Source organism: Homarus americanus, unplaced genomic scaffold (assembly GCF_018991925.1).
Source record: "Homarus americanus isolate GMGI-L3 unplaced genomic scaffold, GMGI_Hamer_2.0 scaffold41477, whole genome shotgun sequence".
NCBI classification, from domain to species: domain Eukaryota; kingdom Metazoa; phylum Arthropoda; class Malacostraca; order Decapoda; family Nephropidae; genus Homarus; species Homarus americanus.
In genome coordinates, this window is record NW_024731539.1 from 20,040 (window position 1) to 45,699 (window position 25,660).

At 45.0% G+C, this 25,660-nt stretch overlaps 1 protein-coding gene across 1 annotated transcript; it reads right to left on the minus strand.

The window, feature by feature from the left end:
* Positions 1-5,585: 5,585 nt before the first annotated feature.
* Positions 5,586-7,045, minus strand: LOC121867625 (skin secretory protein xP2-like). Its single transcript, XM_042367639.1, has 2 exons — positions 6,868-7,045; positions 5,586-6,826 (listed from the first exon to the last, which is right to left on the minus strand). Exons 1-2 carry the CDS (start codon positions 7,043-7,045, stop codon positions 5,586-5,588), a joined length of 1,419 nt encoding a protein of 472 aa, XP_042223573.1.
* Positions 7,046-25,660: the final 18,615 nt, after the last annotated feature.

The following is a 25,660-nucleotide window of genomic DNA, read 5'->3' on the forward strand; positions in this document are numbered from 1 at the left end:
CTATAGTGATGATGTGTTATGACATGAACTGTGTAGTGATGATGCGTCATGCTATGAATTGGTGGCGATGATGTGAACTATAGTGATGATGTGGTCATGATGCTATGAACTGTGTAGTGATGATGTGAACTATAGTGATGATGTGTCATGATGCTATGAACTGTGTAGTGATGATGTGTCATGCTATGAATTGTGTAGTGATGATGTGTCATGATGCTATGAACTGTGTAGTGATGATGTGAACTTTAATGATGATGTACCATGATGCCATGAACTGTGTAGTGATGATGTGAACTATAGTGATGTGTCATGATGCAATGAACTGTGTAGTGATGATGTGAACTATATTGGATGATGTGTCATGACGCTATGAACTGTGTAGTGATGATGTGAACTATAGTGATGATGTGTCATGATGCTATGAACTGGAGAGGAGGATGTGAACTATAAAGTGATGATGTGTCATGATGCTATGAACTGTGTGTGCGATGATGTGAACTATAGTGATGATGCATTATGATGCTATGAATTGTGTAGTGATGATGTGAACAATGTGTCATGACATGAATTGTGTAGTGATAATGTGAACTATAGTGATGATGTGTCATGATGCTATGAATTGTGTGTAGTGATGATGAACTATAGTGATGATGCATTATGATGCTATGAATTAAGAAGGTGTATTTTAAAGTGTTATTTATAGCCAGGTAATACCAGTCCTGTACATATGTGATACAGTGATCGTGGGCACTTCGTGCCCGGTGGTGAGTCCGTCGGTACAGTTTACCAAAGCGTAAAAGTTCGAATGCCTGCGGAAAGCGCACAACCGCCGGAAGGCTAGCAGCGTACAGCGACATCGTTTTCCAGCGTAAATAAAATGGTTAATTAATGTCTTCCTAAAGAGACCATCGACATGGGACCAGGTTTGCTCCACTATACGAGTTTTTGCGATTTTTCCACCAAGTTTGATGAAAAATGATTGTGCCGTTTCGGCTGCCCAGAACAGAACTCAACACAGCTATTCCTATAGTATATGAGAAAACATGGTCGGTTGTTATAATGAGGTCGTGGTTGTTATAATCATGGTCGTTGTTATAATCATGGTCGTGGTTGTTATAATCATGGTCGTGGTTGTTATAATCATGTCGTGGGTGTTATAATCATAATCGTGGTTGTCATAATCATAGTCATGGTTGTTATAATCATGGTCGTGGTTGTTATAATCATAGTCGTGGTTGTTAATCATGGTCGTGGTGTTATAATCATGGTCGTGGTTGTTATAATCATGGTCGTGGTTGTTATAATCATGGTCGTGGTTGTTATAATCATGGTCGTGGGTGTTATAATCATAATCGTGGTTGTCATAATCATAGTCATGGTTGTTATAATCATAGTCGTGGTTGTTATAATCATAGTCGTGGTTGTTATAATCATAGTAGTGGTTGTTATAATCATGGTCGTAGGTGTTATAGTCATGGTCGTAGGTGTTATAATCATGGTCGTGGTTGTTATAATCATGGTCGTGGTTGTTACAATCATAGTCGTGGTTGCTATAATCATGGTCGTGGTTATGATCATTGTCGTAGTTGTTATAATCACGGTCGCAGTTGTTATAATCATAGTCGTGGTTGTTATAATCAATGTCGTGGTTATGATTACAGTCGTGGTTGTTATAATCATGGTCGTGGTGAGAGGGAAGAAAGGGGAGAAAGATGAGGGAAGAAAAGGGAGAAAGAGAGGGTAAGTCAGAGGAAGGGGACATGGAGGAGGGAAGAAAGAGGATGAAGGTGAGGGAAGGAAAGAGGAAAAAGAGGAAGTAGATGAGGAAGGTGACCTAACCTAATTTTACAATCCTATCCTAACCTAACCTCCCCTTTCCCTCTTTTCCCTCACTGAAATAATGGGAAGGGAAGGGAACAGAGAGTAACAAACAGAACCCAAATATTCTGTACACATGAAGCCAAAATTCCCTGGAAAACCTGACCATATCTGACATATATCCTTGAATCATATAATAAACTTAACTTCTCAATAGTAAACTCTAAACTTATGTTAACAAATAACAATAACATTAACAAACAAACAAACAAATATATAACTATTTCTCGTGACAAATAACAACAACAACATTAACAAACAAATAAAATTCTATTATACAACTAAAACTAAAAAAAAAAAACATAAAAATCCGTACAAATTGAGGTTAAAATCCCACTTGTTTACCAAAGTGTCTAGGAAATTCTGTCAACAATCTGAACACGTGTGAAGGAATTGTGGGAGAGGGAATGATGGAACGGTACTGTATTGTGTCTTGTTGATGGTAAACAAAAACAAAACAAAAGAGTTAGAGAGAGACTGGAAAGGGAAAGTGACGGAAAAAGGATTGGTGAGGGATGAGAGGGAAAAGGAGGGAGGAGTGAAAGAAAGGACGAAGAGTATTGGGTGAGAATGTTAGGAAATGAAAGGGGCAAGAGGGAAGGAAGGAAGATGAGTGAGAGGTGAAAGGAAGGGGAAAGCAAGGTGTGAAAGGGAAAGATGGATGATAGGTGACAGGGAAAGAAGAGAATGAGAAGGAGTTGGAACAGAAGTGAGACAAAGATGGAAGAGGAATGAAAAGAAGGTGGAAGAGGAATGAGAAGAAGGTGGAAGAGGAATGAGAAGAAGGTGGAACAGATGTAAGAGGAAGGTGGAAAAGAAGCGAGAGGAATTAGAGGAAAGAGAGACAGGGGTGGGGAGAGAAAAAAAGAAAGGTAAAGAATGAAAGTGATCGGGAAAAGGAAAGGTAAGAGGAAGGGAAAGGTAAGGTATAAGAGGTTGAGTGGAAGGAGGTGAGGAAGGCATAAAAAGGCAGAGATAAGACAGAAAATGGAAGAGGCACAGAGAGAGAGAGAGAGAGAGAGAGAGAGAGAGAGAGAGAGAGAGATTACATAAACGACTCTCAGGTACTTGAAAACCTTTTGTCTTGATCATGTTAGGAAAGAAACCTGATAGCTGGGAGAAAGGAGGGAAGGGAGAGAAAGAGTGAGAGCGGGGGGAGGGGGAGTGAGGGAGAGGAAGGAGAATATGAAAAAAAGAGTAGGGAGAGAGTTAGGGAGAAAAAGGGAGAGTAAGAGATAGTACGAAGTGAGAAGGGAGAGAGAGTAAGGAAGGAGAAATGAAATCAAGAGGAAGAGTGGGCGAGAAGAGGAAAGAGGAATAAGAGAGAGAATAGATGAGAGGGAGGGTGCAGAGAGGCGGTGGGAGAATGAGAAAAAGAGAAAGGAGAGGGAAAGATGGAAGAAAGGAGGGAGGGATGGGAGGGAGCAGAGAAAGGAGAGAGAGAGAGAGAAGAAAGGAAAAACAGATAGGGAGGAAAGAAAGAAAAGAGAGGAAGGGATGAGAAGAACGAAAAAAAAAGAGATGTGAGACAGTAGAAGAGAAAGGGGATGGAGAGGAGATGATGAAGGTGGGGAGAGGAAGGAAATGGTAAGAGATAACGGAGGGGGAGTAAAGAAGGGAGACGAAATAAGGGGTGTGGGAAACAGAGGAATTTAGAGAGGGTGGAAGGAATAGGTCGAGATTAGACGCTTCATCAACTAAGGTCAATATTTAACCTTCCTCGTCCCTTTGTCAATCAATTACGACAACTCTGGAAACACGAGCCGAGCCTTAAATAGCCAATGGGAGGCGCTGTAATACGAACACGGTGTTAAATAACCAATAGAAAGTATTCAGTAGCACGCGGAGAGATCAGAATAACCATAGGTGGCTTTTGATAATAAGTGGGCGGGGACACACACACACACACTATCCAATAGAATCCTCTGTAACATAAGGAGAGGTCAGAATTAACCAATAAGAGTCTCTGTAACGCGAGGTCTAGTCAGAAGATCCAATGGGAGTCTTTGTCACGCGAGGTCTAGTCAGGAGAGCCAATAGGACGCACTGTAACAGAAGGTCTAGTCAGGAGAGCCAATTGGACGCTCTGTAACCCGAGGTCTAGTCAGGAAAGCCAATAGGAATCTCTGTAACCCGAGGTCTAGTCAGGAGAGCCAATAGAACGCTCTGTAACCCGAGGTCTAGTCAGGAGAGCCAATAGAACGCTCTGTATCATGAAAAAAGGCTAGAGAAGCCAATGGCCGGATTTCTAGCAACAGCTGACGGCACCAAAGCTGTAGAAAAGAAATATATGTGAGATTGGATTCGGTGTAGTGTTGTCAAGGTGAGCCAACTGGGGTTGTATGTGTGAAGGAGATGGGGGGGAGGGGGTAGAGTGAGGGAGAGGGGGAGGAGGGGATGGAGGGGAGGGAGAATGTGGAGTAGAGGAGACGAGCAGAGGAGGGGAGGGAGAGGGAAGGCAGAGGAAGGAGATGGAGGAGGAGTGAAGGACTGTAGAGGGGGAGGGAATGAGGGAGGGGAGGAGGGACTGCAAAGGAGGGAATGGAGAGAGGGAGGAGGAAGGTCAGAGGAGGACAGAGGAGAGGGAGGAGGAGTGGAGGCAGGGGCAGGGAGGGAGGTGGAGGGAGGAGGGGAGTGTGGGGATGGGAGGAGAAAGGGAGGGAGGGAGGGAGGGAGGGAGGGAGGGAGGTAGAGGAGGTAAGGAAATTGATGGAGAATGAAGGAGAGCAGGGAGAGTGTGTAAGGGAGAGGAATAATGGTATTTATATATTAATGGAAGGATAATAGTAGAGACAAGAGAAGGGCATATGGGGAGATAACTCAAAACGTTGATCAAGGCAGCTTCACTCCTTTAGTGTTCACAACCTCTGGTGGGATGCGACCAAGTGCAAGATGCTTCTACGCCAGACTAGCGGAGGTGATCTCCGAACAGAAGCAGCAGCCCAGAAGTTATGTTACAGCCTGGATGAGATGTCGACTGTCTTTCTCTCTCCTTAGGTCGGCTTTGCTTTGCCTCAGGGGAACGAGAGCTTCTGCCTCAATGCCGACAACAGCTGCAGATAATGACTATGAGGCTACAGTCACTGAATGCCGCATAGATCTGCGGCTCAACTAATTCAACACAGATAGGATAGCTACTTATGTATTAGGATATTTAATATTAAGGTAATAAAATGGCGGCGAAGGTATGGCTATTGGGCGAGGCTGGAGGCCACGTTTTGAAAAAAGAAATTGTAGTAGTAGTCGTGGTAGTAGTAGTTGCTGTAGTAGTAGTAGTGGTAGTAGTAGTATGTCATTGTTGTCGTTGTTTCTGTAATTACTATAACCTAACCTAAGCATAATATATAATTGTTTATTGACCGACCAAAATATAGAGAAAATGGCTGGACGACACAGCAACATCACGATAATATTTAACCTTTAGGTACAAACTTTATGAGAAACACAAATATTGTCTTTAGTAATGAGAGGCAAAGAGAATGTTAACCTTTCTTACACATACAAACCAGAAAAATGCCTGGACAGCAAAACAGAAAAGCAGGGCCAGTGTTTTGCGTGTGTGATATAAGTAAGTGCAGTAAGAGCTGTATACAGGAGTTGCTTTATAAGATATTTGTGGAGTAATAATACAAATAATATTAATTCATACTTTATTTTTAGTTTACACAAAAACATAAACAAATAAATAAAACAACGGGGATTAGTCATCACTTTTGTTTTATAGCTGTTTTCAACCGGCGAGCCTTGACCATGGCCCGGCCCTGTTGGGCAGCAGCTTTACGGGCTTCTGCCACTCTGTTTGGTGCGTGCTCAGCCTTTGATTTTAGATTACCTTGGGCCCCTGGGACCAAGGTATTCTTGGCCTGGTGAATTGGTTTATTGGCCCAGGGCATTTGGACAGCAGCTCTACGGGGAGCTTTCCCTCCGGTGACAGCCTGGGGAGCTTCCTCTTTGGTGACCGCCTGGGGAGTGTCCCTCTCGGCGACGGCCTGGTGAGCGTCCCATTCGGCGACCTTCTGGGGAGCGTCCCCTTCGGTGACCGCCTGGGGAGCGTCCCTCTCGGCGACGGCCTGGTGAGCGTCCCATTCGGCGACCTTCTGGGGAGCGTCCCCGTCGGTGACCGCCTGGGGAGTGTCCCTCTCGGCGACGGCCTGGTGAGCGTCCCATTCGGCGACCTTCTGGGGAGCGTCCCCTTCGGTGACCGCCTGGGGAGCGTCCCCTTCGGTGACCGCCTGGGGAGCGTCCCCCTCGGTGACCTCCTGTGGAGCGTCCCCCTCGGCGATGGCCTGGGGGGCGTCCCCTTCGGTGACCTCCTGGGGAGATTCCCCCTCGGCGATAGCCTGAGGGGCGTCCCCTTCGGTGACTTCCTTGGGAGCATCCCCTTCGGTGACCGCCTTGGGAACGTCCCCTTCAGCGACCACCTGGGGAACGTCCTTTTCGGCGACCACCTGGGGAGTGTCCTGTTCGGCTACCGCCTGGGGGGCGTCCCCTTCGGCGACGGCCTGGGAGGCGTCTCCTTCGGCGACGGCCTGGGGAGCGTCCCATTCGGAGACGGCCTGGAGAGCGTCCCCTTCGGCGACGGCCTGGGGAGCGTCCCCTTCGGCGACGGCCTGGGGAGCGTCCCCTTCGGCGACGGCCTGGGGAGCGTCCCCTTCGGCGACGGCCTGGGGAGCGTCCTCTGGCGAGAGACGGCCTGGGGGCGTCCCCCGGCGACGGCCTGGGGAGCGTCCCATTCGGCGACGGCTTCCGGAGAGCGTCCCCTTCGGCGACGGCCTGGGGGAGCGTCCTTCGGCGACGGCCTTTGGTACCGTCCCTGCCGACGGTTTGGGAAGGCCTTCAGCGACGGTCTGGGGAGCGTCCTCGGCGACGGCCTGGGAGCGTCCTCTTCGGCGACGGCCTGGGGAGCGCCTTCGGCGACGGCCTGGGGAGCGTCCTCTTCGGCGACGGCCTGGGGAGCGTCCTCTTCGGCGACGGCCTGGGGAGAGTCACCTTCGGCGACGGCCTGGGGAGCGTCCTCTTCGGCGACGGCCTGGGGAACGTCCCCTTCGGCGACGAGCTGGGGAGTGTCCTCTTCGGCGACGGCCTGGGGAGCATCCCCTTCGGCGACCACCTGGGAAGCGTCCCTTTCGGCGACCGCGTGGGGAGCGTCCCCTTTGGTGACCACCATGAGAGCGTCATCTACATGGGGGCAGGGGGCCAGGCGCTTGGCGATACTCGCCAGCGAGTTAGCACAAAAATTATGTAACTTTTTCAACGTTTCTGTATTAAACAAGTCTTTTGTAAAGAATATTTTGAAGTCGAACAACTCCAATGGAGGATACACGACATATTCAAATTTATCATAACCTTTCTTAGTTTGTTTTCCGCACAGGGCGGAAAAATAATATATTACGCCATTGTCTGGGATATAGTTTAGCTTGCTTACCTTCTATCGGAGGTAGACGCATGCTTCCACAATGGTTCTATTGTGGTTTCTGAGGACTTCCAAATCTTTTATTTTATCCAACACAAAGTTGAGGTTTGTGTTGGGGGGTATCTCGACACTAACACCGAAGCCCACTATTTTGATAGCACTTATATTTTTGTGCGCCTCAGCTAACTCGTCGTCCATGCGACTGAGTTGGCTAACGGATTCTTGTAAAAATCTTTTGTGTAGATCAGCCATTTTGTTCAATAAAATTAAGTTTTATAGAAATATAATACAGGCACCCGAGGAGCCCCAGGCACCTCAGGCATCTGTGAATAAATGTAGTAAGAGCCTCCCCATTAGTACAGAGCTAAGTGATGCTATGAACTGTGTAGTGATGACGTGAACTATAGTGATGATGTGTCATGATGTTATGAACTGTGTAGTGAGGATGTGAACTATAGTGATGATGTGTCATGATGCTATGAACTGTGGAGTTATGTGTCGTGATTTATGTGTAGTGAGGAAGTAAACTTAGTAATGATATGCTGTTATGCTATGAACTGTGTAGTGATGATGTGAACTAAAGAAATGATGTGTCATGATGCTATGAACTGTGTAGTGATGACGTGAACTATAGTGATGATGTGTCATGATGCAATGAACTGTGGAGTGAGGATGTGAACTATAGTGATGATGTGTCATGATGCTATGAACTGTGTAGTGATGATGTGAACTATAGTGATGATGTGTCATGATGCAATGAACTGTGGAGTGAGGATGTGAACTATAGTGATGATGTGTCATGATGCTATGAACTGTGTAGTGATGATGTGAACTATAGTGATGATGCATTATGATGCTATGAATTGTGTAGTGATGATGTGAACAATGTGTCATGATGCTATGAATTGTGTAGTGATAATGTGAACTATAGTGATGATGTGTCATGATGCTATGAATTGTGTAGCGATGATGTGAACTATAGTGATGATGCATTATGATGCTATGAATTGTGTAGTGATGATATGAACAATGTGTGATGATGCTATGAATTGTGTAGTGATGATGTGAACAATGTGTCTTGATGCTATGAATTGTATAGTGATGATGTGAACAATGCGTCATGATACTATGAATTGTGTAGTGATGATGTGAACTATAGTGATGATGTGTCATGATGGTATGAACTGTGTAGTGATGATGTGAACTATAGTGTTGATGTGAACTATAGTGTTGATGTGAACTATAGTGATGATGTGTCATGCTATGAATTGTGTAGTGATGATGTGTCATGATGCTATGAACTGTGTAGTGATGATGTGAACTATAGTGATGTGTCATGATGCAATGAACTGTGTAGTGATGATGTGAACTATAGTGATGAAGTGTCATGATGCTATGAACTGTGTAGTGATAATGTGAACGATAGTGATGATGTGTTATGATGCTATGAATTGTGTAGTGATGATGTGAAGTATAGTGATGATGTGTCATGATGCTATGAACTGTGTAGTGATGATGTGAACTGTAGTGATGATGTGTCATGATGCTATGAATTGTGTAGTGATGATATGAACAATGTGTCATGATGCTATGAATTGTGTAGTGATGATGTGAACAATGTGTCATGATACTATGAATTGTGTAGTGATGATGTGAACTATAGTGATGATGTGTCATGATGCTATGAACTGTGTAGTGATGATGTGAACTATAGTGATGATGTGTCATGCTCTGAATTGTGTAGTGATGCTATGAACTGTGAAGTGATGATGTGAACTATAGTGATGATGTGTCATGATGCTGTGAACTGTGTAGTGATGATGTAAACTATAGTGATGATGTGTTATGATGATATGAATTGTGTAGTGATGATGTGAAGTATAGTGATGATGTGTCATGATGCTATGAAGTATGTAGTGATGATGTGAACTGTAGTGATGATGTGTCTTGATGCTATGAACTGGTTAGTGATGATGTGAAGTATAGTGATGATGTGTCATGATGCTATGAACTGTGTAGTGATGATGTGAAGTACAGTGATGATGTGTCATGATGCTATGAACTGTGTAGTGATGATGTGAACTATAGTGATGATGTATCATGATGCTATGAATTGTGTAGTGATGATGTGAACAATGTGTCAGGAAGCTATGAATTGTGTAGTGATGATGTGAACTATAGTGATGATGTGTCATGCTATGAATTGTGTAGATATAATGTGAACTGTAGTGATGATGTGTCTTGATGCTATGAACTGGTTAGTGATGATGTGAAGTATAGTGATGATGTGTCATGATGCTATGAACTGTGTAGTGATGATGTGAACTATAGTGATGATGTGTCATGATGCTATGAAGTGTGTAGTGATGATGTGAACTATAGTGATGATGTGTTATGATGCTATGAATGCTGGACAGCAAGACAGAAAAGCAGGGCCAGTGTTTTGGGTGTGAGAGGTTGGACTATTTTAAAGTGTTATTTATAGCCAGGTAATACCAGTCCTGTACATATGTGATACAAGTGATAATGGGCACTTCGTGCCCGGTGGTGAGTCGGTGGTACAGTTTACCAGCGTAAAAGTTCGAATGCTCGTGGCAGCGCACAACCGCCGGAAGGCTAGCAGCGTACAGCGACATCGTTTTCCAGCGTAAATAAAATGGTTAATTACCTTTCTAAAAACCATCGACATGGGACCAGGTTTGTTCCACTATACGAATTTTTTGCGATTTTTACCAGTTTGATGAAAAATGATTGTACCGTTTCGGCTGCCCAGAACAGACACACACAGCTATTCCTATAGTATATGAGATAATCATGGTCGTGGTTGTTATAATCATGGTCGTGGTTGTTATAATCATGGTCGTGGTTGTTATAATCATGTCGTGGTTGTTATAATCATGGTCGTGGGTGTTATAATCATAATCGTGGTTGTCGTAATCATAGTCATGGTTGTTATAATCATGGTCGTGGTTGTTATAATCATAGTCGTGGTTGTTATAATCATGGTCGTGGTTGTTATAATCATAGTCGTGGTTGTTATAATCATGGTCGTGGGTGTTATAATCATAGTAGTGGTTGTTATAATCATGGTCGTAGGTGTTATAGTCATGGTCGTAGGTGTTATAATCATGGTCGTGGTTGTTATAATCATGGTCGTGGTTGTTACAATCATAGTCGTGGTTATAATCATGGTCGAGTTATGATCATTGTCGTAGTTGTTATAATCATGGTCGTGGGTGTTATAATCACGGTCGCAGTTGTTATAATCATAGTCGTGGTTGTTATAATCAATGTCGTGGTTGTTATAATCATGGTCGTGGTTGTTATAATCATGGTCGTGGTTGTTATAATCATCGTCGTGGTCGTGATACTTACAGTATCTAATATACTATAAGAAGGAATAAAATACAGGTGAGAATAATTAATTAATGAAATATTCGCCATAAGGAGAGGTTAAAATCATTAAAAATAAATTATTATGAATCACCGATTATCATTCCGAGATAAATTATATTCTGAAGAGAAGTGACCTTGATTCTTGTTATATTAGTCACCATCTGCTTAAGTCATCACCTGTGTTAAGTCATCATCTACGTTAGTCAGTTGTAGGCCCATCTCACATGACTGACCGACCATCGATGTTCTTTCCGCGCGAGGGTGTTAGTTTTCAATGCGACTTATTATTTACGCTGGTGGATGTAAGACCTCCTACCCTCACTGATGCAGCTATGGTCAATTTGGTGTTATTCCTGTTTAAATGCCTTCTAATCTGTCTTAAGTCTATCCGTCCTGTCTATTGCCATCCCAACTGACTGTTCGTCTGCGTGGTGTTTGAATGTAAGCCCGTCTGTACTCTTTGTGTGGTCAAATGTCTGTCTTCTCCGTTGTTGGCGTGTGTCTGCCTGTTTGTCTAATGTGAACCAGTCAGTCAGCTGTCTGTCTGTCATGTTAGTTGCCATTTGTCCTTTTGTGCATGTATGAATCTGTCTATTTTGTCAACCTCCTGTCTGTTTCACTGTCTATATTCACCTGTGTCTTTGTAGTCATCTTCTCCATGCATTCTTGTTATTATCTTTTATCTCTTCTCCTTTTCCATGAGCCACATGAATAAGTATACACTGTAGCTGTAAGGTCGTCTGGTAACGTTGAAACTGCGCATCCAGACGCATGATGAAACTCAGCTCCCCCACCTGTTATCTCTAACTATTTTCTGTTTCCCCTTCTTGATTCTTCTATTTACTCATCTTCCTTCCTTTACTAATCCAACAACATTAAAAAAAGTAGGCTAAGAAAAAAAGACGGGGAGGAGGAGGAGCCACGACGATAATTATGCAATCGTCAGGCCGGCAGACAGCGTACAGCGACATCTTTGCCAGCATAAATAAAATGGTTATGTAATGGCTTCCTAAAGAAACCATCGATATGGGTCAGGTTAGTTCCGCTCAACGATTTTTTGCCATTTTTCCACAAGTTTGATGAAAAACGATTGTGCCGGTTCGGCTGCCAAGAACGAACACACACACACACACACACGCCTAATCCTACAGAATATTAAATATTAATGGGTAAAACTGAAGGCAGAAAAAAGGAACAAGAAATAATGGGTCATGGGATAGTGACCTTTGACCCCTGTGACCCTCTCTCAAGTTACCTCCCGGACACCGTGCCTACAACAACAACAGGTTCAGGTGGGTGGCTACAACAACAGGTTCAGGTGGGTGGCTACAACAACAGGTTCAGGTGGGTGGCTACAACAACAGGTTCAGGTGGGTTACAACAACAGGTTCAGGTGGTGGCTACAACAACAGGTTCAGGTGGATGGCTACAACAGGTTCAGGTGGGTGGCTACAACAACAGGTTCAGGTGGGTGGCTACAACAACAGGTTCAGGTGGGTGGCTACAACAACAGGTTCAGGTGGATGGGTACAACAACAGGTTCAGGTGGTGGCTACAACAACAGGTTCAGGTGGGTGGCTACAACAACATGTTCAGGTGGGTGGCACAACAACAGGTTCAGGTGGGTGGCTACAACAACAGGTTCAGGTGGGTGGCTACAACAACAGGTTCAGGTGGGTGGCTACAACAACAGGTTCAGGTGGATGGGTACAACAACAGGTTCAGGTGGGTGGCAACAACAACAGGTTCAGGTGGGTGGCTACAACAACAGGTTCAGGTGGTGGCTACAACAACAGGTTCAGGTGGGTGGCTACAACAACAGGTTCAGGTGGGTGGCTACAACAACAGGTTCAGGTGGGTGGCTATCAACAGGTTCAGGTGGGTGGCTACAGCAACAGGTTCAGGTGGGTGGCAACAACAACAGGTTCAGGTGGTGGCTACAACAACAGGTTCAGGTGGGTGCAACAACAACAGGTTCAGGTGGGTGGCTACAACAACAGGTTCAGGTGGGTGGCAACAACAACAGGTTCAGGTGGGTGGCTACAACAACAGGTTCAGGTGGGTGGGTACAACAACAGGTTCAGGTGGGTGGCTACAACAACAGGTTCAGGTGGGTGGCTACAACAACAGGTTCAGGTGGTGGCTACAACAACAGGTTCAGGTGGTGGCAACAACAACAGGTTCAGGTGGGTGGCTACAACAACAGGTTCAGGTGGGTGGCTACAACAACAGGTTCAGGTGGTGGCTACAACAACAGGTTCAGGTGGGTGGCAACAACAACAGGTTCAGGTGGGTGGCTACAACAACAGGTTCAGGTGGGTGGCTACAACAACAGGTTCAGGTGGGTGGCTACAACAACAGGTTCAGGTGGGTGGCTACAACAACAGGTTCAGGTGGGTGGCAACAACAACAGGTTCAGGTGGGTGGCAACAATACTCTACAACAACATCAACAACAACAGGTGAGAGGTAACATTACAGCCAAGAAGTGTGTTGATGTCACAGTACCAGGTAACACACTCACTCGGTACTATGTGCTGAGTGTGTTATTGACCGACAGCTGAGAACACGAATATGTATAAGGAGATGACATACATACATACATACATACATACATACATACATACATACATATATACATACATATCAACACCTACGAACGAGTTACTGTACCCCGTGAACATCACTCCACCCAGTGTCTCCATGACCCCGTGAGGTCCCTTCATATCAACACCTACGAACGAGTTACTGTACCACGTGAACATCACTCCACCCAGTGTCTCCATGACCCCGTGAGGTCCCTTCATATCAACACCTACGGACCTCACACAGTATGGCAAGAGACCAGTCCGGGCCATCAACTGTAAACTATAATAATTTGTTTGTTCAATTCATGTTCCTTCTCATTTTAGTAATGAAAGCTTTTGTTAAACGACCCACCCACCCCATGTGTTTTCATGTAATAAGTCATTTTTGTATAATGTATATTTTCAGCCTTCGGGCTGCAGAACTTAAAAAAAAAAGTTAATTATTATTATTATTATTATTATTATTATTATTATTATTATTATTATTATTATTACATCATCGCTTACACCTATTTATATATACAAGACTATTCTATTTTCATAAGGCAATAACTTCGAAATAAATATTTCTTAAGATTATATCCCTAAATTTTTTTTTGTTCATTTAAATTTCCTACAAAATAAAAAAATATATATATTCTTTATTCACTCAGGTTCATTTCATTTTCTATTTCTAGTAAAAAAAAACCACTAAGCAAGTGTAGGGAAGGAAGAGGAAAATTTATGTAAACGATAAATTTTTAATAAAACCCGGATTTATTTACGGTTTCCTGCGTTTGGACAAAGGTAAGGGTGGGGGGAGGGGAGTGGAGAGGGAGAGACAGGGAGGGTGTGTGCTAGGGCTGTTTCCTATATATTTTGTCCTCAGTTTTTTTAAAGAAGGGAATTATCTGCTATATTTTCATCGTTATAGAAGGCGATATAGCGTTATATTGGCAGAAGTGTTGTGTAGGTGTGATTGCTAAGTGACACACACACACACACACACACACGAACTCCTTCACCCTCTCTCAATCTCTCTCTCTCTCACACCCACACACACATCTTTAATTAAACACCAACGTTCAACAATTGTTTTTTTTTCCAAACCATAAAAGTGAGAAAGAGAGATAAAAGAGAGACATTTAAGAGAGACAAAAATAGTGAGAAATAATTGTACCTTTTTAATGAGATAGTCGAGTCGGTTTATTTCCGAGAATATTGCTCTTCGTTCCTTTATGTCTCATTTCATGTCTCGTTTAGAATGTATCTCACAGTCTGTTTCATTAGATGTCTCACACTTACTGTAATGTCTCAGGTAGTATCTCTCACTTAATGCCTATTACTTAATCTCCCACTACTGTACATGCTTAACACTTAGGTCCGAATTCAGAACAGTGATTTGAAACCGCATGAAGGTTTAAACCAAGGATAGAGTGACGATTGAGGATTGTTGGCATTCAGAACGCTGGGTTGAGCCAACACAAAGATTCAAATCGGGTTTGAGATCGGAATTGTCTATCTTCCCGTTAATCCAGCCTGGGGGCAGGTTTGGCGGTCGATCCTTCAAGCAAGTCAACATGAATTTTGATGGAGAGCGGTTTTCGGCGATATCATCAAATTGGAAATTTTGTAGAGAGAAGACGGGTGGTAGATGGGCAGAATCCCATAATTTTTTTTATGATGACACGCAATTTAAGCAATAATATAGGTTCAGCAAGGGAGATTTCCTTGATATTTTCCGTGATATGGAGCATCTACTTGACAGACCTGTTGGCTATGGTTCACCTCTACCTCCCATTCATCAGCTGACGATTGCTTTGAGATTCTTCGCAAAGAATAGTTTCCGGGTAAGAGAGATTCTGGTTACTGGATGAGTTATGGTAATGTGTTACAACACTTTCGTGTTTAGGGTCCATGAAGACCAGGTAGGTAAATGTAAGAAATGCTGACGGTTCTTTAGTGTGAGTGTTTTTCTTTTGGAAAACTATTTTGATATATTTCCAATATAATTGAATGAATGCTGAGTGCATTTTGATTTTAACTTATTAATAAATGAAAGTCTTTTCTTAGCATTACTAATCAGGGGAAATGTGGGGTTAAAAGAACAGAAAGAAACCTAACCTAACCAAGCCTAACCAGGTTACTACGCCATGCATTTATTCATATTGCTTTGGTTATGAATATTGACATCTGTCCAGGATTACATCCACAATTTGTATGTAATTGTCCTTCCTCTATGAATTTCTTTGTTATCATCAAACAATACAGCCACGTTATAACACAGTACCATAAATCAATATAATTTGATCATAATTTGATTGTAATTATAGTTATAAAAGTAACTTATGATGTGTAAGGAGAGATTTCTCCTCCTCCGTAAAAACTCGTCGAGTCATAGTTGCCGCCATAATCTTGTAAACATACTCTCGATGGTGATTGGCTGTCGTAATGGTGTACTATAGATGAAACGTGATTGGCTGGAATTTCAGTGTTCGAATCCTTGCTCATAACTGAAGAAAATGCAACAGATTACCCTATCCGGGGTTCAAGCCGAAGTTCTAAATATGGGTAATCCACTAAACGAAATCTCCGCTCGAGGAATCCTGATTCGCACGCCTGAGCCGAGCTCAAATCCCAGGCTCAAACTACCGTTCTGAATTCGGGCCTTATTGTCTCACTTGGTATATCTCGCTCTACATGGCATTATTGTCTCACTTAGCATCTCACTTAATGTCTCAGCATCTCTCACTTTATGTCTCAGCATCTCTCACTTTATGTCTCAGCATCTCTCACTTTATGTCTCAGCATCTCTCACTTTATGTCTCAGCATCTCTCACTTATATAGTATTTCTCATTTTCTCTCACTTGATATCTCTCATTTTATTTCACATTGTCTAACTTAGTTTCTCTCACTCACTCTTTTTATGTCTCACTTTGTACCACACATTTGTTATCACAATTTTTTGTCTCTTCAAACATCTTAATCTCTTTGTTGATGTCTCATTTGCAATTTCTTCTGGCTATCTCTGTCTCTCATCTTTACCTGTTTCTCTCTTTGTTTCTCTCCTTATCTCTGTCTATCTCTGTTCTTTCTGTTTCTGTTTCTGCTCACACAAACACACCTAACACACACACACACACACACACACACACACACACACACACACACACTACTACTACTACTACTACTTTCTTGTCACTCGGAATCGAGTATGACGATCATCCAGCGATGATACAATGATATGAGTTATTAAGGATGTCACCTAGGTTGGTGAGTTCTGAGGTGACTAAAGAGGCGGATACGGGACCGGTGGAATCGCTCACATGAGTTGCACATGTAGAGGGCTACATCAAGTGCGGGAGGGGCGGTGGCAGTGTCTTTCTGGCGTTGGCCCTTATCTGCCTCGGTCTGCAGTCGGGCTAACTCGAAAGTATTGACACCTCGTGTGGTGCTCCTCAAAGCGTTATGATGTGGAGTAATCGGTTCCCAGGTGAAGGGGTCGATTTGGCATTTTTCAGGTTTGTCTTAAGACTATCCTTAGACCTTTTCAGTTGCCCGCTGGCGTTACGTTTACTATTCGTTAGATGACTGTAAAGTAGCTTCACCTACAGTTGGTGTCAGCAAGAATACTGGCATTTGTTCTCTTGTCTTCCCAGCGAATACGGAGGATGAAACGTAGACTACGTTGGTGAAAGTTTTCAAGTGCCTGGAGGTGCCTCCTGTATGTGACCCTTGTCTCGCTGCCATATAGTAGGGTGGAAAGGACCACTGCTCGATATACGTGCAACTTTGTAGATAATTTCAGCTCCCTACAGCCGAAGACACGGTTTCGGAGTCTGCCAAAGGCTTGAGATGCACATCTGATCCGATGTTGAATCTCTTCATCGATGTCAGCGGTGGTGGACAGGTAGGAGCCGAGATACCGAAAGTGGGTAACATTATAGAGGGTAGTACCGTTAAGCTGGATGGATGGTGGAGGTGTGTCTGAACCAGAGGCAGGTTGAAAGAGAATCTGAGTCTTACGTACATTCACCGCAAGGCCGAAGTGAGCATACACATATGTCTAGGTGTTCAGGATCTCCTGTAGGTCGTGTTCAGCGTGAGCAACAAGGATGACGTAATCTGCATACTGAAGTTCAGTAATGGAAGCTGCCGACACCTTTGTTCTTGCCTGGAGTCGTCTTATGTTGAAAAGACACTTCATCAGGTATTCGATATCCACCCCGCCTGCTAAATTGGCATTGGCACGAGAAGGGAAGGCAGCCAAGAAAATTGAAAAGAGAGTTGGGGCCAGTGCACACCCTTGTTTAACCCCCGTTTGGATGGGGAAGAACTCAAACTGAGTGCCATAGTGCAGGACAATGTCGTTCATACCATCGTAGAATTGCCTTGCAATGGCGATGAATTTTGGTGGGCAGCCAAACGGCTGAGGGTCCACCGGAGGGCTTCCCTGTTGACCGAGTCGAAGGCCTTGGTTAGGTCGATGAAAGCCATGTATAGGTCACGGCGCTGTTCTCTGCACTTTTCCTGAATCTGACGAGCAGTAAAGATCATGTCAGTGGTGCCACGTGATGATCTAAAGCCACATTAAGATTCTGGAAGGAAGTTTTCCGCCTCAGGAAGAAATCTGTTCAGGACTCAGGCGATAATCTTGCCAGTTATGGACAGATGCGAGATCCCACGGTAGTTGCCAGAGTCTGACTGGTCTCCCTTGTTCTTATAAATATTGACGAGGGAAGCGTCTTTAAGAGCTTGGTGGATTTCCTCCGTTTCCCATATATTCTCCAAGAGAGAGTGGAGACGGATGGTAAGCAGAGGTCCTCCTGTTTATACACCTCGGCTGGGATTCCATCAGGCCCTGAGGCTTTGTTATTTTTCATCTGTTTGGTGGCAGTAGCTACCTCATCCAGGGATGGAGGATAGCTGAGGTGGGTCAGCTCTGGATGCTGAGGGACCTGCTGGGTAGTCAGGATATCCACATCGGTGTTTCGGTTGAGCAGTGAATGGTATTGCTCTTTCCAGGGCTGATGGAGGCCTCCATCGTCTTTAATTATGGAGTTACCGTCGGATGAGCGGTGGGGGACTACGCCACGAGTGATTGGCCCGTAAAACCGAGACTGAAGGTTGTTCTGCCAGTCAGTTAAGGCAGCACGTTTTCCATTGATGAGTACATGGATTGCCGGGTCATTTTCATCAAATCAGTCCTGGTGCATTCTTTCAATCTGGCCAAGGGTCTCTCTGCAGGATTTTGTCATGACAGTGTCGAGAACATCCCATTCAGCACTGGGATTTGCGTTGTTGTTGTTAGGTTGTTTATCAGCCCAGGTTCGAGGTGCTCTCTGAAAGTATGTGCTACCGCTGGATCCTCCAGACGCTTTGTGTTGAAACCTCTTCTGGAGGCTTGCTACCTTCGCCGCTTTGGGGTGACGTGAAGTGAGAGCTTGGCTTAGACGAGCCAATGATCAGTGCTGCAATGGTCTGAGCCACGCATGGCATGGGTGATAAGGACATCTCGGCGATTTCTTTCTCTCACAATGATGTAGTCAATGTGATGCCATGAACCCTTGAACTTGTCGGCCTGCCTAAACAAGGTATTGGTGATAGTGAAGTTGTGTGCAGCACAGTTGCTAAAGAGGAGTAGGCCGTTGGGATTACACTTGCCTTGTCCATTTCTCCCTATGGGTCCCAGCCAAATGTCAGCATCTGTGTCAACTCTGGCATTAAAGTCACCAAGGAGCACAACCTTATCTTTATCTTCTCTGGGGATAGAGGTTAGTACACTGTCGAGGTCTGTATAAAAGGCTTCCTTGATGTCATCATCTGCATCCAGTGTTGGGGCGTATGCACTGATGAAAACGGCATGCCGCGAGTGATGCAGCGGCACTCTGTGCGTCAAGTGGCGTTCGTCGATTCCAATAGGCATTTCAGTTAGCCTGTGTAGGATGCGTTGGCGGATGGCAAAGCTCGCTCCATAAATGCTGTTTCTTTCCGCAGCAGGCTTACCCTTCCAGAAGAAGGTATAGCTAAGCCCCCGTTCTGTGAGTTGACCCTCGTCTGGGAGCTGGGACTCTCGGATGGCTGCTAAGGTGATGTTATACCTAGCCAGCTCTTTTGCCACAAGGGCGGTTCTTCTTTCAGGACGCTCATTTGTGCCAGTATCCAGAAGGGTCCTGACATTCCATGCAGCGACTATAAGAGGTTGTATAGTTTGTTTTTGTTTGGATCTGTGATTTTGATTGTGTTTTCGACCGCATAAAGATGACCTTACTGGTTGCGGTTGCCCAGTGAGGTTGAGATTTTTTAAGCAGGCTATATTTAGGGCACCTTTTCTCTCCCCCTCCCCATGTGGGGTGAGCAGAATGGCTCCTCGAAAGGGCTGCTTAGTCACACAGACAGGATCGGATTGCATTGCTGCCTAGATCCCAGTGCATAAACAACCATCTTTTCTGTGCCGCCCATGTGCAGAATTGTGACTAGAGACTCCCTTCAGTCATCTCTGCCTGTCCCCGTCGCCACTCTCCCGTCGCCACTCTCCCGTCGCCATAGGACTTTTGGAGGGTATAGGGGTTTTGATGATGATGAGATGTATGATGAGCCGGATGATGGCTGTGCGTGAGTTGATTTATGTGGTGCAAGTGTTGCAACGATTGGGGAGAAGGAGAGTTGCAAAGGACTGCCGATAGCCCAGTTTGATGGGTTTCGCCTTAGTAGCCTGTCCATCCGACCTTCATCCGCCGGTGTTGTCGTTGGGTCACCTCTTCCGCCTATACTGCCCTGGGGTCTTGTTGGAGCTCTGTAAGCATGTCTGCTTGATGCAGGGCTCCACTGCAGATTTTTCGTTCGGGGTCTACTCCCGTAGCCTAATACCTACCAAGGTTATTCAGCAAGGCAGCGGGGCAATGATTGGTAAGCGCCAGGACGTGTTCACATGCCAGTGGGCCTATGCACCGTCCCACTGGGGCCCACTGCTACTCCAAGATCCCCTGCTGGAGTAGTCTGGTCCCACGAGACACCCAGTTACAGTGTGTTGCCACGAGGAGGCACAGCAGGAGTCTTGATGGTGAAGAGTCTGTGTACTGACAGGGGAAGACTTATGCAAGTTGCTTCCCTGTTCGCCACGAGGGCTAGCCAGCAGCGGTAGCTGAAAGGAAGAAGGAGTAAGCAGTGCTTGCACCTTAACACTGACATAATGCTGCCACACTAGACGTATTTAACCATCCTGTGTGTAGGACACACACACACACACACACACACACACCTAATGGTTGCCTCTCGTGGTCGAGGATGGCCGGCCAAAGGGCCATCTGGGCGTGAATTTGTTTAAGGTGTAGAAGCTATCGGCAACATAACAGCCACACCCTGAGTTAACGAGCTGCAGGACCCAGTGTCAAGGAATAGTCAGAGAAGGCCAGACAACTCGCCAACTGCACTGGCTAACCATTAACCCAGAACACGATCCGCAAATCGATTAACATCCAGGTTCCCAATAACTGCTGGGTAAACAGAGGCAAATGGTGTAAAGAAACTTGCCCATAGTTTCATCCTCCACGGGGATCGAACCTGGACTCGCTTGCGAGAGCAAGCCTGCACACACACACACACACACACACACACACAATATTCAATCGTAACAATATCCTGATCATGTGGTCTGTTATACACACCCTTTGTGACCTCTACTCAAATCATTTTAGCGCTACCGCTCAATTTATGAGTAGAGGGTGCACATTAAACTAGGCTCTATTTGCAGCAATATTTAAAAAAATCAACTCCTCCGCATACCCACCACACGCACACACACACCCATTCATCTACCCTCTGCCGCCCACCCACCCACTCCCTGTCACCCGTCCACCCACCCATCCGCCCACCCACCCATTCTCCTGAAAAACAAACCCCGCTGCTGACCGATTCACACTATTGGGAGTCTAAAAATATCTGCCTCACTCCCGCGCCTCAAAAAAGAAAGAAAAAAAGATAAAAGAAAAGAAAAAGGAAAAAAGAAAAAAAAATGAAAAAACTGGAACGTCGATAAAAAGTTGAATGAATTTTCTTATTAAAATAGTTGGTTGTATCACAACCTTCCCCACACACACACACACACGGGGAGAGTGTGTGTATATAGCTCATGAGATCTTAAATCAAAAGAGTGCGGTGGCCGAGTGGTTATTGTATAGCTGGCAATCCATTGAAATCGATTCGATCTCCCGAAGGGGTGTGCCAGCACCATCAGTGTTACCACAACACCAGCCACTACCAGCACTGTTACCACCCAGTAAAAGTAGTGTTACCACCCTGTACCAGCAGTGTTAGCATAGCAACACCAGCCAGTACCAGCAGTGTTACCAGCCAGTGCCAGCAGTGTGACCAGCCAGTGTTACCAGCCAGTGCCAGCAGTGTGACCAGCAGTGTTACCAGCCAGTGCCAGCAGTGTGACCAGCAGTGTTACCAGCCAGTGCCAGCAGTGTTCCATATCACCACCAGCCTGTTGTAACGACCCGACTGGTTCACAAACACAGGACCGTCTCTCCCTCCCATCACGACCCGTGTGTGATATGTGACGCTGGGTCCTGTTACCTGACGCCCTGCTTGGGTTACCTGGTATTGTTTGAAGGCTGAGGGCTGACGGGTAAGGGTTAAGGGTTGGGGGTTGAGGCTTGTCGGTTGAGAGTTGGGGGTTAAAGGCTTAGGGCTGAGGGCTAAGGGGTTGAGGGCTAAGGGGTGAGGGTTGAGGGCTAAGGGGTGAGGGTTGAAGGCTAACGGTTGAGGGCTGACGGTTGAAGGCTGATGGTTAAGGGCTTAGGGCTGAGGGCTGAGTGATGAGAATTGAGGGCTTGAGGGCTGAGGGCTGAAAAACACATCCATTTATATAATAGATATCAGTTATACAAATAGATACACTCATACATATATGCATACAAACATACATACACACTAATCCGGGCACCAGACTGTATATATAAACTTAATCTGCTAATTTACATATCCACTAAATAAGCACATACAGGTATCTACTCCCAAAGTGTGTGGACCTTACAAACCATTTATTATTATTATTATTATTATTATTATTATTATTATTATTATTATTATTATTATTAGTAGTAGTAGTAGTAGTAGTAGTAGTAGTAGTAGTAGTAGTAGTAGTAGTAGTAGTAGTAGTAGTAGTAGTAGTAGTAGTTATTTTTTTTTTTTGAACATGCCTCCAGCCTCCCCCAATAGCCACACCTTCGCCACCATTTATTTACCTTAATATTAACTATCCTAATACATAAGCAACTATCCTATCTGTGTTAGATTAGTTGAGCCGCAGATCGATGCGGCATTCGGTGACTGTAGCCTCATAGTCGATATCTGCAGCAGTTGACGGAGTAGGGGCAGAAGCTCTCGTTCCCCTGAGGCAGAGCAAAGCCGACCGAAGGAGAGAGAAGGACAGTCGACATCTCATCCAGGCTGTGACATAACTTCTGGGCTGCTGCTTCTGTTCGGAGATCAGCTCCGCGAGTCTGGCGTAGAAACATCTTGCGCTTGGGCCCATCCCACCAGAGGTTGTGAACACTAGCGGAGTGAAGTTGCCTTGATCGACACTTTGAATTCTCTCCCCATATGCCCTTCTCTTGTCGTTCTCGTTCCTCCTATGTGCAGCATCGAGAGCTAGGTTACGGTGACAAACGGCCATGGGATCAAAAATCCTGATGTCGAAGAAGGCTCGCTGTCCCCGCGTCCAGAATCCTCGAGCACTGACGTCCACACGGGCTTCGTTAGATGTGTTTGAAGTCCTGTGTTGGAGGATCTCGCCATCCAGTGGAAGGAGGGTCGGTTCTACCATGACGTCCCGGCAGGTTTCCTTCAACATATTTGCTGTGAGATCCCTTACCTCGTCATGCCTCATGCATATGAAGCCCCCTTCTTGCAAACCATGGCGTGATCGCCATCATAGGAATAGCTGCTGGTTCCAGAAAATTTGACAAAAAAAGTAGCTATAGCGCAGGAGGTGGGCGCCTCGAACTGGTTAACTACGTTACCGATAAGGGCAAATGGTTTCAGCCTTAACAAACAAGAATTTACAGATGCCATTGCTCTAAGGTACGGTTGGCCAGTAGATGGCTTGCCCTCCCAATGCGTGTGTGGCTATTCCTATGATGGCGATCACGCCATGGTTTGCAGTAAGAAGGGGCTTCTATGCATGAGGCATGACGAGGTAAGGGATTCACAGCAAATATGTTGAAGGAAATCTGCCGGGACGTCATGGTAGAACCGACCCTCCTTCCACTGGATGGCGAGATCCTCCAACACAGGACTTCAAACACATCTAACGAAGCCCGTGTGGACGTCAGTGCTCGAGGATTCTGGACGCGGGGACAGCGAGCTTTCTTCGACATCAGGATTTTTGATCCCATGGCCGTTTGTCACTGTAACCTAGCTCTCGATGCTGCGCATAGGAGGAACGAGAACGACAAGAGAAGGGCATATGGGGAGAGAATTCAAAGTGTTGATCAAGGCAGCTTCACTCCTCTAGTGTTCACAACCTCTGGTGGGATGGGCCCAAGTGCAAGATGTTTCTACGCCAGACTTGCGGAGCTGATCTCCGAACAGAAGCAGCAGCCCAGAAGTTATGTCACAGCCTGGATGAGATGTCGACTGTCCTTCTCTCTCCTTCGGTCGGCTTTGCTCTGCCTCAGGGGAACGAGAGCTTCTGCCCCTACTCCGACAACTGCTGCAGATATCGACTATGAGGCTACAGTCACTGAATGCCGCATAGATCTGCGGCTCAACTAATTTAACACAGATAGGATAGTTTCTTATGTATTAGGATATTTAATATTAAGGTGGTGGTAGTAGTAGTAGTAGTAGTAGTAGATCTGCGGCTCAACTAATTTAACACAGATAGGATAGCTACTTATGTATGATATTTAATATTAAGGTATTTAATGGTGCGAAGGTGTGGCTATTGCGAGGCTGGAGGCCACGTTTAAAAAAAAAAAAAAAAAAGTAGTAGTAGCAGTACTAGTAGTAGTACAAGATACATCATTATCATCATTCGTTAATCTACCCAACATCACTCAACCAATAAGACCGAACTTTTCAAATTCCAAAACATTTCGGACCCTAAACGTCTTGATACTGCAGGTGTCAGTGGCTAGATGTTTAGCCAAGTTACCTGGTGGGCGCTAGCCAATCAGTAAGCATGGCGTATCCAGCTGTGGAGAGATACGACAGGTGTGGACAGTGTTACAGGCAGGTAAAAAAAGAAGGGTCCTGTTAATTACCTGTGAGAGGAAGGGCTTGGTTGACACTTTCTTACGTCTACTGCGAGGGTTTGTGGGGTGGAGGGTATAGGAGGAGAGGAGAAAGGGGGGATAGCGAAATTACAGATAAGCACAGAAGAACACACACACACATATATCAACACACACACACACACACACACACACACACACACACACACACACACACGTGAGGTCCCTCATACCATCTGTGAGGTAATTACTACACCACGAGGTCCCCCCATAACACCATCTGGAGGGAATTACTACACCACGGAGGCCCCTATAACACCATCAGCGAGGAATTACTACACCACGTGAGGCCCCTCATAACACCATCAGCGAGGGAATTACTACACCACGCCAGGTCCCTCATAACAACATCTGAGGTAATTACTACACCACGTGAGTCCTCCTAACACCATCTGGGAGGAGTTACTACACTACGAGTTTGCTGTTCAACACCTACATTAATCTGTATGTTCACTGTATGTTCTTACTTTTCTAATGAAGGCTTTGTTAAACCACCAATGTATGAATAAGTCATTTAGGTCCAATGTATATTTTCAGCTCGGGCTGCAGAATTTTTCAATAAACCGTTAATTATTATTATACATACATATACATACATACACACACACACACACACACATATACACCACACATGTTTATACAGTACATACTACGTACATTTGTCAGTTCACGCGGGCACATTACTCAATCAAGCAGGTAGTTTAATTCTGAGAACGATAACTTAAACCCTTAGAACGATAACTTAAACCCTGAGAACGATAACTTAAAACCCTTGAGAACGATAATTCAACCCTTGAGAACGATAACTTAAACCTCGAGAACGATAACTTAAACCCTTGAGAACGATAACTTAAAACCTCGAGAACGATAACCCAAACCCTTGAGAACGATAACTTAAACCTCTGAGAACGATAATCAAACCCTTGAGAACGATAACTTAAACCCTTGAGAACGATAACTTAAACCCTTGAGAACGATACTACTAAAGACATCCATAGCTACCGAACGACCAACTGAGAACGATACAAACCCTTGAGAATTAAACTGCCCTTAGAACGATAACTTAAACCCTTGAGAACGATAACTTAAACCCTTGAGAACGA